Source organism: Tetrao urogallus, assembly GCF_951394365.1.
Source record: "Tetrao urogallus genome assembly, chromosome: 4".
Taxonomy (NCBI): domain Eukaryota; kingdom Metazoa; phylum Chordata; class Aves; order Galliformes; family Phasianidae; genus Tetrao; species Tetrao urogallus.
The window spans coordinates 58612817-58628384 of record NC_136817.1 but is presented as its reverse complement, the minus strand read 5'-3'; the positions used below and the strand labels follow the sequence as shown (position 1 = coordinate 58628384).

Below are 15568 nucleotides of genomic sequence, written 5' to 3'. Positions count from 1 at the left end.
TGAAGTTAGACATTGGCCTCTCCTTTCCCCTATTATCAGATTTAAAGATAGTTAAATAGTAAATTTTAGTACATCAGCTACATATTGTAGTCACATAAGAAAAAAGATCCTCAAAACTAGAACAGAACTTTACTGAGCAGCAGTGTAAAGGCAGCCTACACTGTATTATGGGCACACATCTTGATTTCTACCAGTACTCAAGCTAGTGGGTTGAAGAACGAGCTCAGATCTCTTTACACTGCAGTGTAATCAGGATAGAGAGAGACATATCTATTGCATGAAATGCCTTTAAAATTTTTTCATTTAGTTACTTGACCCTTCACTGCTCCAATTCATTTTCATTCTGCAAAGTCTTCATAGCTAAACCCCAGAGGGTCATGCTAGAGAAGAATGGTCCTTCAGTATTCTTGTATGCAACAGATGATGTTCGACTGCCTAGAGGATCATTACAGTGACTGTCCAAACTAACCATAGAGGAACGAATCATGGAAATACTATCAGACTCTAATGTTTCTTCAGCAGAAGATCCATCTACATCTGCATAAGCATATGGTGGTGCAGTTTGCTGTGTCTGAGCTTTCTGGAGTTTAGCTGAATCCACATTCAATTTCTGTTGGTTTGCTGAGTCATGGTGTTGAATCATTGATCGCAGCTTACAGTAAGAATCTGCAGAACTGCCAAATTCAGTTGAACTTGCAGTTGGACGAATGGGAAATTTAACTGACACTGGTAACAACGTAACTGACATTTCTTGGCCAAATGAGTCAGAGCTCTGAGATTTGTCAAGATCAGAAGTTTCAATCCCTTGAGTAAATTCATCTAGTGTGTTCGGACCTTCATCAGTGGCTTTGCAGTGCATTTTCTTGTGCCTCCGTAAAACAGCAGAGCGAGTGAAGCACTTGTTACAAGTTTCACAGGTATAGGGCTTTTCTCCTGTGTGCGTCCGCACATGTCTACGCAGGTCACCAGAGCCTGCAAAACATTTCCCTACAAGACAGAAGTGATAACATTATGATTTTGTTCTTAATACAAGCACAAAAACAAGCTCTAATTAGAGAAAGTATCAAGTGATGAGCTATGGTACATCCCAGCTGTGTACTTTTATTTAGGGTTTCTTCTGTTTCTACAAATCAATTACTTATTTCTTCTCCTTGAACTGATTTTCTGCCTTGTATTTCCAGTGCTTTAGTTTTTGTCTCCAGAGAAAGGAATATCCATTAATTTTTGAAAACTGTGAGCACTCTCAATCTGTTTCAATCTTTGTGGTGGGGAAAAAAAGCATAAAATGAAGATCAATGAGAGTCCTCTGCCTGGTAAAGCAGCGTGCTTTTAATTATATTCTTCCAGCTAGAACTACATCATAGAAAGTAATGCTTAGTTCATTAGAGAGCAACTACTCTTAAAATGCTCATAAGTCAGCTATTTTGTTAACTGTGAGCTAGCATAATGCAGCAGTCTTTTTTTTTTCTTTCAGTTTTTTCTTTTCTTTTCTTTTTTTTTTAAACACAAAGAATGCATCAAAACCATTTTTTAATTGCTGTAAATATTAAAGTACAATATAATAGCAGACTGTCTGCCTGTGTTAACAACCACAGGCTCAAATAACTCAATTACCATATCATAATTAAAAAAAAAAAACAAAACAAGCGTGAACCAAGGCAAAGTGTAGAAGCACAACTGAGTGAGGAAGCATTAATTTTCAGAACATGATCCAGACACCTCACGTTCTCTGGAAGAATAAAAATAACTTAATACCTCTTCGTGATTTTCTCATTCCACCTAGGTTAAAGACTACTTTGTTTTGTATGGACAGATACCAACTAAAATCATTTGTATTATCTGAAAGCTCACTGAAACTGCAGTCTGTTTTTGGCATACTTTTCATTCTACTGCTTTCTTTTTTTCAGAAAAGCCACTAAGAAGTAGAACTTGAGATTACAAATTACTGGAATAGTACATGTGGACTTTTTGCTTCTGCGAATTTCATAACAGTTGATCAAATCTCCTTTGTGTATTTCTTGCTCTCAGAAGATTACCTGGCTAAAACAGAAAAATGATCAAAAGACCACTAGAAAACAAGAGGAAAATAAATCCACTTAAATACTAGCAAAGCAAAGGTTTGTTTATTCTTTCACATCCTGCATGTCTGTATTTCCTCCTATTGATGCAAGATCTAATAATTACAGCTTTTGTTGCTGCCTGAGGACATTATCAATAAAACATACCACAGTTAGACATTATCATATGGTAAATACCTTCCTCTAAAGCTGATTCCTCAGAACATGAAAGAAATTATATCAATATAGCACCTACAGGCAGAAAAGTAAGTAGCCTGCAGGATGCTAAGTAATATATGAGATATGGATAGATTGCAATTTCTCAGAACCACATTATACTAGGATGAATCACCGATTAAAGAGCTATTTTCAAACCATTTGGAAGTAAAATCTACGCAGTAGATTTTGAAAGTGGATGTTCTCTGGAGTGAGGCTTTAATCAAATTTTGATTTTATTCCAGAAGTTGAAGCAAAGTAGCAAAGTGTTACTATCATTCTATGATTGACTCCAGTTAAACCTCAACAGCATTTAACCAGCAAGAAGGAAGGAAGGTTCTACTGATAGCCAAGTGATGCCAAACCAAGCTTTCAGTTAGAAAATGAACAGACAGTATCAGTACTTCTATGGCAAACACATACATGTTGATTCCCTATTTCTTTCCTGTATTCTTCAACTGAAATTCACTTTTGAACTTATGATAGTTGCAACAGTTCAGTACACCAGATGATGTGAAAGATACAAGACAGAAGATTTTGTTAGAAACTTTTGCAATGTGGTATTTCAATTTACAATCATTTTAGTTGTTATTCTGCTGACACTGTAAACTTTAGTTATTTTAAAAAGCTAAGATACACCAAGCCTACGCACAGTAAATCTTACCACATGCTGAACAGCTGTATGGTCTCTCTCCAGTATGTCTGATTCTGTGCTTTACTAATTTTCGTTGCATGTTGAATGACTTTCCACATTCGTCACAGGTGAACACTTTATCTGCCGTATGAGTCTTTTTGTGTTCCTTTAAATTACTGAAGTTACTGAACCCTAGAAAAATATGACAGACACAGTCTAACATGACTTATCACATTTAAATCTAAAGACCTTAAGAGGCAGAAGCTTTGATTCTTACCTACCTCTGCCACAGATATCACACAGATGAGGCTTTTCTCCAGAATGAATAATGATGTGACGCTGAACATCCCCAGAAGCAGCAAATCTGTAACAGAATATATAAATTGTGTAACTAGGTTCACAAGATCCTATATTCTCCTAAATATAACCGTAACCATATGGAAATCAAATATAATGAATATCGGATATTCTGAAGAAAAAAAATCTAAACCACAGATGCCCAAATTAATACATTTGAAACAAACATTTTGAAGTTGGCAATGCCTACTTCAATTTATGCTAGGAAAAAAAAAAAAAAGGAAAATAAGAAAAAAAAAACAAAAGTCTTCTCCATAAATGTTATTAATTTCCTCCATTTAACATAGTCTAGAGTGCTAATAATATTCCTAAATTATTGTTCTTTTTCACCTGTTAGCAGGAGGAAGAAGTATTTAATACTTTGCTTAAATCTGTCAAGGTTCTATACTGTGTAAGTCTCATATAATGGAATAAAAAAGGAAATGATATGATCAAGTAATGAAAACAGAAATTGAGGTTAAGGTACAGAAAAGCAAGATTTACTGTGCATCAGACTGTTCAAAGTACACACAACAGTATATATATCCTTAACTAAAGATGCCAACATAAAAATTTATATGAGGCCACAGACTATGTATGTAGTGACATCTTATTAATGAGATCTGCAACAAGAGGCTTACATATTTCAGTATATAAACCTAATGTCTTGTTACGAAATTTAGCAGCACACTGCCTAAGCTCTTGGCCCTTACTTTATCACAACTAAAGAAAACACAAGTTTTAACATGGTAACTTCACTGGAATGACCAATTTCACTCACCTTTTCCCACAGATCTCACAAATGTAAGGCTTTTCACCAGAATGTCGACGTAAATGAGTCTGGAGATTACCTGCCTGAAGGAACAGTGATTTAACATTTAACTTCAACTATCCTGTTGGTGTATTCAGATAAAAAGACAATTAGGTTAACTATGAGACAAGCTTTTTATTTCTAATTCTGAGACAGTTAAGACTACAAGGCATGTAGTAATTTAGATTACCGTGTTCTTCTAGTCCAAATTGCTTATGTATGCAATTATGTATTGACACGAACAGAGAAAAAGAGTCTGGAATCTAACATTCAGGAAAACAGATCCAGCTATAAATAAAAATGACACTAACTAGATTGCAATCAAGAAGAAAATTTAATAGTAATATGGCTTATGTTTGCCTCATTTTCCCTGAGCTACAAACAAAATACATAACAGGATGCCTAAATTCACCTAGCAGGAGGTAAAGGAAAGGAGTAAACACTTTTCCACCCACAGAAGAGTTAAGAGCTAAGTGCTCCAAAGCCATATTTACCCACATTAGAAGAAAATGGAATAGGATGTATAGAAACAAACAAATAGGATTACTGCCAATTAATTTTCATTACATGTCTTTCCTCCCGCAGTCCTGTAAAAATCACACCAGTCTGCTGGCAAGCCAGCTAATGACAATTTGACAAAACCACGTCACTCATGCCAACTTATTTTTTCAGTGTTTCTGAGTGGTTAATCCATTAAGAGTCCAGTTCTCAAAGAACAAGATACAGCTCATCTCCATAGAAGAGCTGCAGATGTTTCAGAAAAAAGCGTGTGCATACTTCCAGGGTCTATTTTAGCTAAATATATTAAAGGGATGTTTCTATCAGAAAGAAAAATGGGAATGTGAAGATTAACACATCCTCCTCAGTCACAGCAAGTCAACAAAAACCTCAGTAATTTTTTCCTACTCCTTCAGATATAAATTACCTTTGACAATCAATCACTGTAATCTCAGCTTACGATATACAAAACAGAAATACTGCAGACACGCATGCAAGACAATACTAAAAGAATGAATGTACACACTGAGAGAACTTTCTTTAACCCTGTAAGGTTTTTCAGGCAGATGTTGAAATGGAAACAGAGAGGCATTGGTTACCTGTTTCTGTAGGAGAGAATGGATTGAACTGACTTCTCCAAGTAATCTGTACTCTGCAAAGACTGAGGATTTTTTGCAGAGGTGCTTTGGAAAGCAGCATGCAAGAGACAGTACCTTAACTGTTATTTATGCCACCAAACAAAATACAAATGCATGTGATATTCTAGATTGGGAGAGAGTCTGAATATGAAGCGCAACAATTATTCTGAAAAGCCTCCAGTAGAGACAGTTTTGGTTCACAATAAAAGTGTTTAACAGATAACAGCAAGCAGATCTATTAATTGTAATGCTGTATCACTTCTTGCTAATGAGGGCACGAGCTTGTTATTAACTGCTCCAAGACAATACAAAAAAGAAAAAAAAATTAGTACCTTGTGTTCTTCCTAAATCTGTAAGACTGCATACAACCTTAGCTAAAGTACAATACGCCATCCAAACAAAAAGATGTAAGGGAACTTTTATGAGGATTTCAGTGAAAGAAAATGTTTAGAATAATCATCTTACCGATCTTGGTTGCACAGTATTCTTCATAATTTCAGAGACTGGAGATGATACACTAGACCTGCTCTATTTGCAAGTGGCATGCTTTTAAGGAGAAGGAACTGACGCATATCAGCTCCCAAAAGGAGCTCTGCAGGAGGCAGTAAGTAGGATATCCCAGATCACAAGGAAGAGGACCACACTGCAACATGTTGCTTACTAGTAGGGAAAGATGTAGGCTTGGAAGTTCAAAAGAACCCTTCCTCTCAAAAAATCATTTGTGGTTATTCCACATTATGAGTCACCATTTTAATTTTCCCTGCTTTCTTCAGTTTCTGTTTCACATTCCACCAAACGGAATATCATTTCAGCTTAATTAAACAGGAACTGGCATATCAAACACAACAACTGCATTGTGTCCAGAAAGTGAAAGCTTAAATAAGAAAAGCCTTACTATTTCTGTGTCTGCAAGCTGAGAAGTTTGTAACAGAGAACAAGATCTGAGATGGCCTTTTCAACAAAAAATAAACAGTAATCATCCTCAAAACTTACTTTGCTTTTGCTTATTTGCATGATTCAGAAGCAAGCATCTCAGAAGTATGCAAGCTCCTATTTATGACAAGAAGTGTAATACACAGACTGAATTTTGTGGCTCATACTCTGAAAGTTCACAGATTCCAGAGCGTTCCTCCAGACAAGCATGATCACAGAAAGGGGAGGGAAGTTCTATAAGAGCGTTAAATTAAAAGGCAGAAATTTGATTTTTTTCTCATTTTAAATTAAAGAGGAAAAATGCATGCTGCCTTACAGTCTGCCATATACACTGCATACATGAAGGTTTTTCATTCCCTCTTCCCACACGGTAAAGATCTACAATATAGGAAATCACCATGTTTGCCAGAAGTGCTTTTAAAGGAATTTGTGAATACCCACTTTTTTCTTTTAATGAGTGGCTGCTCAGCCATCCAAATTAATGAAAAGGTAATTTTTTTCTGGCTAACAAGCAGATCCAGATTTGCTCAGAATAGCTTGATGATAGCTTGCTCACTGGATGCAGGATATATTCAGTTCCAGACCAGACTGTGCAACTGCATCAGATACACGGATCAAAGAAGCCCCCTGGTCAGCTGCAAAACAGGCCAGAGAAGCAAAGCACATGTGGGTGGGAAGCTAAAGGCCCTGCAAGTCTAATCCTTAAACCAGGACCCCTAAGGAAGAACAAAGTTATTTGATAATTGTGATGCAATTGTGGCATAAAAATATACTGTCTCCCACAGTTCAGCATAAATATTCCAAATAAGAAAATAGAAAAGAAATGGAAATTTTTGAAGGACAAGACAACTAGGCAACTTATTTCTAGAAATATAAATAAGTTGTACTCAGAATAGTAAACAAGCATAGTAGAGCAAGTTAAGACAACTACAGCTTAGGCCCTGTGTACAAGTAGGGAATTTCATGAGAATTTTGTTAAAAATTCTGACTTTTGTAACTTCAGATAGACTATGCTGTACTTATTTATAGAAGAAAATGGAGTCCAAATGTAGACACTCATTTTTCTAGACAAATCAGAAAAATCTGCTTAATTTATGTCACTTACAAAGATTAAATTGCACTGTGAATACAATGTATTATATGAAATTTTCATGTTTTCTAGACACTTATGTAAAAATGCTATTCAGAGTGGATTCCTAAACATAAGACAACAGCACAACCTGAGAACGAAAGTTCTATTTCAAATTGGCTGTGGCTCCTACAGGTAAATATTCATTTGAAGATAAAATACATAACAGGCATCTACTGAGAGCAGACAGAATCAAAGGTACAAAACGTGTCAAAGACATCTAAAGCACTGAACATGTTATTTTCAGATAAGATGTTTAAATATTTTATCTATAAAGTCAAGTCTGTCTGAGCAAAAAGTATCTAATCTACAGACACAAAACCAAGTTTATTTTTAGAATCAGGACATGGATGCATTTAATTTTCAAGTGTAAGTACTATAATATAAAATATTCCCACCTGTGAGAAGTGTTTCCCACAAATGTTACATTCAAAAGGTTTTTCACCTAAAAAGAAACAGAAGATAGAACTTCTAATAGCTGCAGCAGAATACAAACGTGTCAAATTTGTACACTTCCTTTTAAAGTGTTTAATGTAAAAAATAAAAATATCCCCCAAAGGACACTTACCCGTATAATTAAAGGGAAATTTAAGAAGGAAGTACAGCATTTACCATGAAGCTTTTTAAGGCAGGCTTCTCAGAAACATAATTTATATTTCAAAATAAACAGAAGAGTTTTGATATGAATAGGAGTGCTTTTTCGTTGTTGTTAATATTTGCTGTCCAGATGAAAGGAGTACCATACCATTAGGAACAGAACAGATGACAGGTTTCTACTACAACAACAAAAGCTATGGAATGTGCACCGGTCCTTCCATTTGTACATGCAAAGACCCTCTCTTAAAAAAGAATATGGAACACAAATTTGGGAGGATTCAGTTTTCCCTGCTCAATGAGTACCATATGCCTCCAATCAGCATATAGCCATTCACTGACACCAAATGTGTATTTGCCTTTCAGCAGTACCTGATAATTAACTGTAATATTTCTGAATTTGTGTATCCAAAACTTGTATTCTTGAACCTGCCCACTCCAGCATTTAAAAATAACTTGATTTTCCACCTAGAATGTGACTGTGCAAAACCGTAGGTATTTCCAGAAGGAAAAAGAGATCTTACATTTCGTTTCATCCTGCTGACAAATCAAAAAAATCAGTCTATAATTTTTCATTTATGTATTTTAACAAGCGTTCTCCAGATTTTCAAGAACACCACTTGGCCATTTGTAGTCTTATTTTCCACCAAATATTTCTGCACTGTGACTCTTCCTCCATCTTCAGAAGTGTTAGAAGTACCACCTGCAATATCCAGGCACCGAGGTTCTACTTTCCATCACTGCTGCAAAATACATGTGATATCATTTCAGCATCTAGGACCAAATGCAATTGCCTCAGATTTTAAATCAGAGTGAACATAGTTATATGGCCTCACAGACAGGCAGCAGTCTTCTAGATATGTGAAAAACTTAGCTTAAATCAATCTTTCCTACTTACTGAAGAATGGAAAAAGTTTCAAGAGAGCTTTTATCCAAACATAAGACAAAATAAAACAACAACTCAACAGTAAGTAGCAGAGAGGGTTGACTTTATTATGACTCTAAATATGCAAATGACCAGAAATTCTGATACTGACAAATCAAATATGAATGAAACCATCAGGACATCAGAACTCTGGCAATTTGGAAGGCTTCTGACAGCCATAAAAGCATTGAGGTAATTTGGAAAGGAACACAAAAAACATTAGTGGCAATTCCTGCAGAAATGACCTATATTTAAAAAAAAAAAAAAAAAAAAGTTACTGTTGACTCAAAGATTATTATCTGAACAGAAATCCACCCTAAAAAAAAAAAAACTGGAAGGGATAAGGTAGAAATCAAAGGCTCAAATTCCTCAAAATAACTGTTGGAGTTTGTATGCAATTCCACTAGGACTGTACTGATGCACACTCTTGCTTCGATGAACTTAGTAGTTTTCTTTTTCCCATGATAAAGATAGAACAAAAAGGTTCAGTTCGTTAAAGAAACATCCAGAGAATTTTCAGAGAACTCTTCTACACCTACATAAAACTCTAAACAACCAAGCATATCAGGCACCTACTGCAAAAACAAATTCTAGCCTAGCAGCAATGCTAGATCATTGAGTGGATGGTGGCTTCCTAGGCTGTGTTACTAAGAGTGCAGCTAGTAAGCTGAAGATGATTCTCTTTTGCTTGTCACTGCTGAGACCATACCTGGAGCTTTAAGAAGGCCAACAGGAAATCCTACAGCTGTCCACAATCATCTAATGAGGACTGATGAAACCAGATACTTGAAGTGATAAGACACAAGGCAACAGAGACAAGTTAGATTATCAGATACAGGAAAAGACTCTTTACTCCACTGGATGGTAAACACTGCTACTCCTTTCCAGGAGAGGCTATGGAATCTCTGTGAAGATACTATAAACTTGACTAGACATGGTCTTGAGCAAAACAACCTAATCTAATTTCTGCTTTGAGCAGAGCATCTGGACTACATGACCTCCAGGAGAATTCTTCTAAGCTAAACTACGGTATGATATTATGTCTGTCATTAAATTCCAAACTAAAAACCTTATCTGAGATCAACACTCATCTCCCCAAAGACCACTGATGGATCAACAGCAGTAGAAAAGTTTGGAGGGAGGGAGGAAAGTAACTGAACTTCAACAGTGATAATGCTTAAACAAACATCCAGGAGACTTCTTAACCCTTGAACTGATTTCTGTTTTTTATCTTCTGTTATATACATCTTGTTCAACACTGCAATATGAAATAATTATAAAGTGCACAACAGAGCTCCACAGGAGAAAGACAACAGCAGTGTTCCTGAACAGAACATACAGGCGAGGAGCATAACCCACTAAGCACAGAATACTGGCAACTTGTCCACGCAAAGCTCAGAATGAAAAGGTTGGGGATCAATACTGCATTCCATGACAGGGTAACTGTTTCTGTTTTTTGCAACCCTGCTATGAGTTCTTTCCACTGATTAAAAATGACATATTGTCTGAAAATGTTTTTTTAATAACTTATTTTTTTTTACTAAGTAGGTAAGCAATGTGTAAGAGGGAACCAGACAGGTTCTACCACAGAAGTCACACTAATTAAAACACGCTACAATATTCAGTCAAGTCAAATCCAATAGACTCTACTTCACTGATATGCAGCTGTATCTACAGAAACAAAAATTTTAAAACATTTCTGTCAGGAACCCTGAAGTGATTCCTATATAAAGTTTAGTACCGAGTCTATCCCCTTAACATTTAAGTTACAATGCATTACACAAGGATCAAAGTGAACCTTACACCTTCTAAAATTACTTTATATGATTTACCAAACTCAGAAGCATACAATAACACAGGTCAATTGTACAAGCAATGCACTCTTAAAACAATCGAGAAGTCTATGGACACCACGACTCACAAAATCTAGATTTCTCCCAATGATTAAGATATCTAACAGCAAATTACAACACGTTTCTCACAGTTGCAGTCTCTCTTCCACATTTATTCTCTAGCAAAAACTCTCATTTTACCAACTTCAGAGTCTCTCTCTCTCTCAGGTGGGACTTCTCTAGATGCTCTATCTTCTATCTGACCACCTATTCTCCTGAAATTTATAAGACTTTAAAATATACTTGGTAATGTCAGCCTAAATTCAGCCACAGATTCAAAACGCAAGTCAAAGAAAGAGAGGATGGAGATAAAACACATGCAACTGATTCACGGGAGAACAAATTAATACAGTATTACAAGTAATACACACACGCAGATGCATTCAAGGACACTGAATAAAAACTTCAAAAGACAAATGAGAACTGTTCATATTTTCAGGTTCTGACTTTCCTTTTTACTAATCACATGGATAAATAAATTCATAATACTCAGGATTAATTAACAAAAGCAATTAGCGTCTGCTAAGAAAGACTCATTTACTGTCAAGGTAGCAATACCTTCCACGCTCATTTGCAAAGAGACGTTTATCTGACAAGACCTAGAGAGATGCATTTGTGTATTTAATATGGGGGAAGAGAAGGGCAAAAAGTTTTCTACAGTACTGATTGAGAACAATGCCATCTCAAGGACATGGAAACAATGGTATTACTTGACTAGCTACAGTACCTTTTAAAATCCCTTTTAAAAAGCGTTCCTAGTTGTAGAAATAAAATAGAATACGCTAATTCAATGGAACAGACAGACTAGTTAATTCAAAATTAGACTCGGTCTTGTTTTTCACTACAATAAAAATGTACTTACAGCTACATTAGGTTTAAAAATAATATTACCAATAAGTATTTAAAACAAAGCAAGTTCAAAATTCCCATTCATTCTGTAGCTTACTTGCTTACAGGAGTATTACTTTCTAGATAAATATCATGAAAGAATATATTTTACAGGTTAAAAAGAAATGACTACCAAGCTCCAATCAGTTCTATTTTACAATGAATAAATCACAATGAAGAAAGGACTGCAGTTACCTAGAAGCTTTACAATGTTTTCTTCTACTCACGTGCACTTTTGCTGTTATCTGCCTTAAGACTTCCGGACAACCTGACTCTTTTAAAGTAATGGCAAAAATGACATTTCCATTAAAATAACACACAACACTCCTTGAAAAAGCACCCCAGAAACAAGCATGAGGCAGGAATCTTCAATACAATAAAAACTCTAAACTAAAATAAACTCAGTCTTACAGTCTTTATTACTACATGATTATTCACTGAAAATAAACATTAAAAACAAAACAAAACAAAACAAAGCCTTTGAAAGCATACTCTAAACCAATGTTTCTGAATCAAGAGACACAAGACATTCTCCTCAATCCAAATATTTGGTCTGCAGACCAAGTTATCGGTAACTGTACCTGTATGAGACCTTTTATGGAGCTCCAGATTGCTTGGATGTTTGAAAGCCTTCCCACATAATTCGCAAGTATATTGCCTCTGTGACTGAAGAGTCTGTGATTGTCCTTCTTGTTCCAAAGGACCTTGAGATCTTTCAGTTTCAACAGTTTGTTCAAAATTCTCAGAATTCACCAAGTCATCAGCTTCTTTTTCTTCAGCAACTCTGACACTGGTCACATCCATGGTACTTTCATTTACAGACTCATTTACTCGTGTTATTCTACTGTCATCTCCTTTAGGCTCCGGGGGCTGCTCGGCAGATTTCTGAGATCTCAGAAAATTCAACTTTTTGAGGTGTACTGCCTTTTTCAGCCTCATCTGCTTGGTGGGCTGCAACAGCATGCTTTCTGTGTCTTGATCTGGAGCGGCTTCATTCAAGGGCTGAACCAGAAAGTTTGATGGTAAATGTTCAGAGGTTTCCAGAATACATTCAGGGTGACTGACAGGACAAGAACTACTCTGTACTGTGTTTATTTCTGTAGATGTACTGTAAGAAAAGGAATGTTCTGCTACCCTCTCATTATTAGAGCAAGCATTTTGCTTATAAAACTGTTTGCTGTAGAAGTTGCGCAGTTTATAATAGTAATTTGGTTGCTTAAAAGGAAGTTCTGTGCAGTTGCCATCTATGGAGTTGTGTGACTGCTTCTGTAAATCACCTGAGGGTGTGTGAAGATTAACAGACTGTGATGTATGAGAATGGTGGTCAGCCAAGACCTTGTTAGCTTGTGCGTCGGATGAACATTCTTGTAATAAGTTTGTTCCATAACTGTCATTGGTACAACTAGTATCTGCACTCAAACTATTCTGCAGGGAAAATACACTATTACAAGGCATGGTGGTTGTTTGCTCTATGGCTGTAGAAGATTTTAAAAAGGTGTGGCAAATATTCAGCACATTTTGCACTTGAAGGCATTGCGCAATATCCAACATAGCTTGTACATTGTCCTGACTAAGATCCAGATGGGAGGTATACATGAAGTCCAAGATTTGGCCAATCCCACCTACATTTTTAATGTCCAAATGAAAGACATCATTCTTCTGGCCTGAAGAATTCTGAAAAAGGGTCCTGACAAAATAAGGTAGATGTTCAAACACACAAATAATTCACAACACTTTTGTAGGAAAAGAAAAAAAATACATATACAGACACAAACATCTCAAACAGACTGTCTGGTATGAATAAAAAAATTTGTGCTATGTGGTCTTAGCAAATCTGTTGTGGTTTTGCAGATGAACTTCTCAAAACTGCTCAAATATTTCTTTCATACTATTATCCCTACACTGTTACACTTAAAGTACAAATTAAAGCAGCAGACTCTTTTTATTCTATACTCGCAGCTTCTTACCCAATGCTCTTTAAACATTTGGTGCAGGGATGTATTTATGGACTGTCTGCAATAATCCACAAACCCAGAATGGTGTTTTCCCTTCCATCATAGCAATTAGGACATGAGAAATTTGTCAGTAAAAAGATAAGACAAATCCCAAAGTCAGCAAAATTGCTCTCTTCTGGCAATCAAGTTTGTCTATCACTCATTATCAGTGAACCTTACTAAAGACAGTTCATTAGTTCTTTTTATGCAAGTAGACAAGAGGACAGTAATAGTAAGCTTTTATTTTTTTTATTTTCCATTATTTTCATTATTTTCAATCCTTTCTGTCATACACCAAACAAAAATTTGGTGCTGAATGACCAGGTACTGAATGAGAATCAAGTAAAAGAAGAAAAAAAAGAGTGAATGTATATGAGCATAAAACAGCAGTCCAACCATCACACACTGAATTTATCTTCAAAGTAACTGAATTCAAAAGAGCACCAAAGCTGTAGCTCTTCATATGCATAACCAATCCTAGACTGATCAGCTTGGCTCTGCCTCAGCCAGGACCTTCACACTTTCATGAAAAACCCCTAGTCTCTAACTTGACTCTCCCCCATAAAATGATGATGTATATACCATCTTCATGGGTTAACTCACAAATTAGGTTTGTTGAAAGGTGGACATAACATCAGTGAGCAGTGAATCTTACACAAAAGGCAGTTGAGGCTTAATGAAAAGCAGTTTTAGGTTCTGAAAGATTCTCCTGTGGGAGTTCAAAACTGAAAGCAGTTTTGAAAGCATCTCCTCCGGGAGATCAACAGTGGGTGGGCTACAGTGAGGGGAGAAAAATGGGGAGTGATGTTGCTTCATGAACTACCTGCATACTTTAAAACACGTACTGTCTCTCTGATAATTTCTTCTATGCAGAGGTTCAATATTACCTATGTAATCAAATCTTGTTTTGGACACCACCAAACAGAAGTGGATAACATGAACTGTTTCTGTCTGGTTCAGCTCACATTCAGTACTACTACATTCAGTACTACTTCATGTAAATAGTTATCTTTGCATACTGAAATACTGACTGCAGTATTTCATGCCAGAATCCCCAGTATGAAGCACTGTAAGCAAATAAAGAACAAAAAATTTCCAAACTCAAACACTGTAGTAGTTAATGAGGCATACCCAAAAATTAAATTAGAACGCTCTCTGTTTTTAATTAGGTACAATAATTGATGTAGGTTCATCTCTGGACAAATAGTTTAACTTTTTACCTTCCACTCTAATAGTTACTTTCTGTGCAACTACCAGAAAAAAAATAATTAAACCAACTTCTCAGGTAAAACCTCAAAAAACAGCATTTAGTTCACTTTTTTTTTTTTTTAAACCAAAAGAAATTTCTGCCACATACCTGAAATACTGACTAAAAGCAGCTAACACATTTTTGTGTGCTTTGAAGCAGACACCTTTCACCACCAACATGCAGTCACAGAGAAGACCCTGAATGCGCTGCTCGTGTAGCTGCTGGAGTAGATGACAACTATGGCTAGCAACAGTGTCCATGCTAGAAAGTCACATTACCTACAATAAAATAAAATTCTAAAATGAACTTTAAATATCAACTCGCAAAATGAATTTAGAGCACGAAGAACACTTTTACCGTTTTTTATCTCCTAAAGGAAACACTAGTTTAGACTTGCCTTGTGAGCTCTGAAGACATTTCTCTGTTTAAAAAAAAAATAAAAATCAATCACAGTATCACTCACCAGAAAACGCAGCAGCAGTTATGGAAAATATTGATTTTAATGAAGTATCTCTTACAACAGAAAGCTTCTGCAAGAATGTGCAAGCAGTGCTGCAAAAATACTGATCTCTATATCCACAAGAAATACAAAGCCAACTACTTTAACAAGATTATATGGCACAACCATATCAGACCTATAAAACAGTAATATCTGTAGAGGACAACCTCATTTGTTTCATCCTCTCAGCTGAGCAGGGTGAACTCTGGAGCAGCACTGTTTGTAGCACATTCATTGCTATTGCAGCTAAGCACATTTCTCACAGATCTGGTTAA

The 15568-nt window shown here is 36.0% G+C and overlaps 1 protein-coding gene across 1 annotated transcript; it reads right to left on the bottom strand.

The window, feature by feature from the left end:
* Positions 1 to 319: 319 nt before the first annotated feature.
* ZBTB49 (zinc finger and BTB domain containing 49) lies at positions 320 to 15054 on the bottom strand (the record flags this gene model as incomplete). Its single annotated transcript, XM_079534148.1, has 6 exons — positions 320 to 987; positions 2938 to 3099; positions 3189 to 3271; positions 4025 to 4094; positions 12133 to 13238; positions 14903 to 15054. The coding sequence occupies 6 exons, from the start codon at positions 15052 to 15054 to the stop codon at positions 320 to 322; spliced, it is 2241 nt and encodes a 746-aa protein (XP_079390274.1).
* Positions 15055 to 15568: the final 514 nt, after the last annotated feature.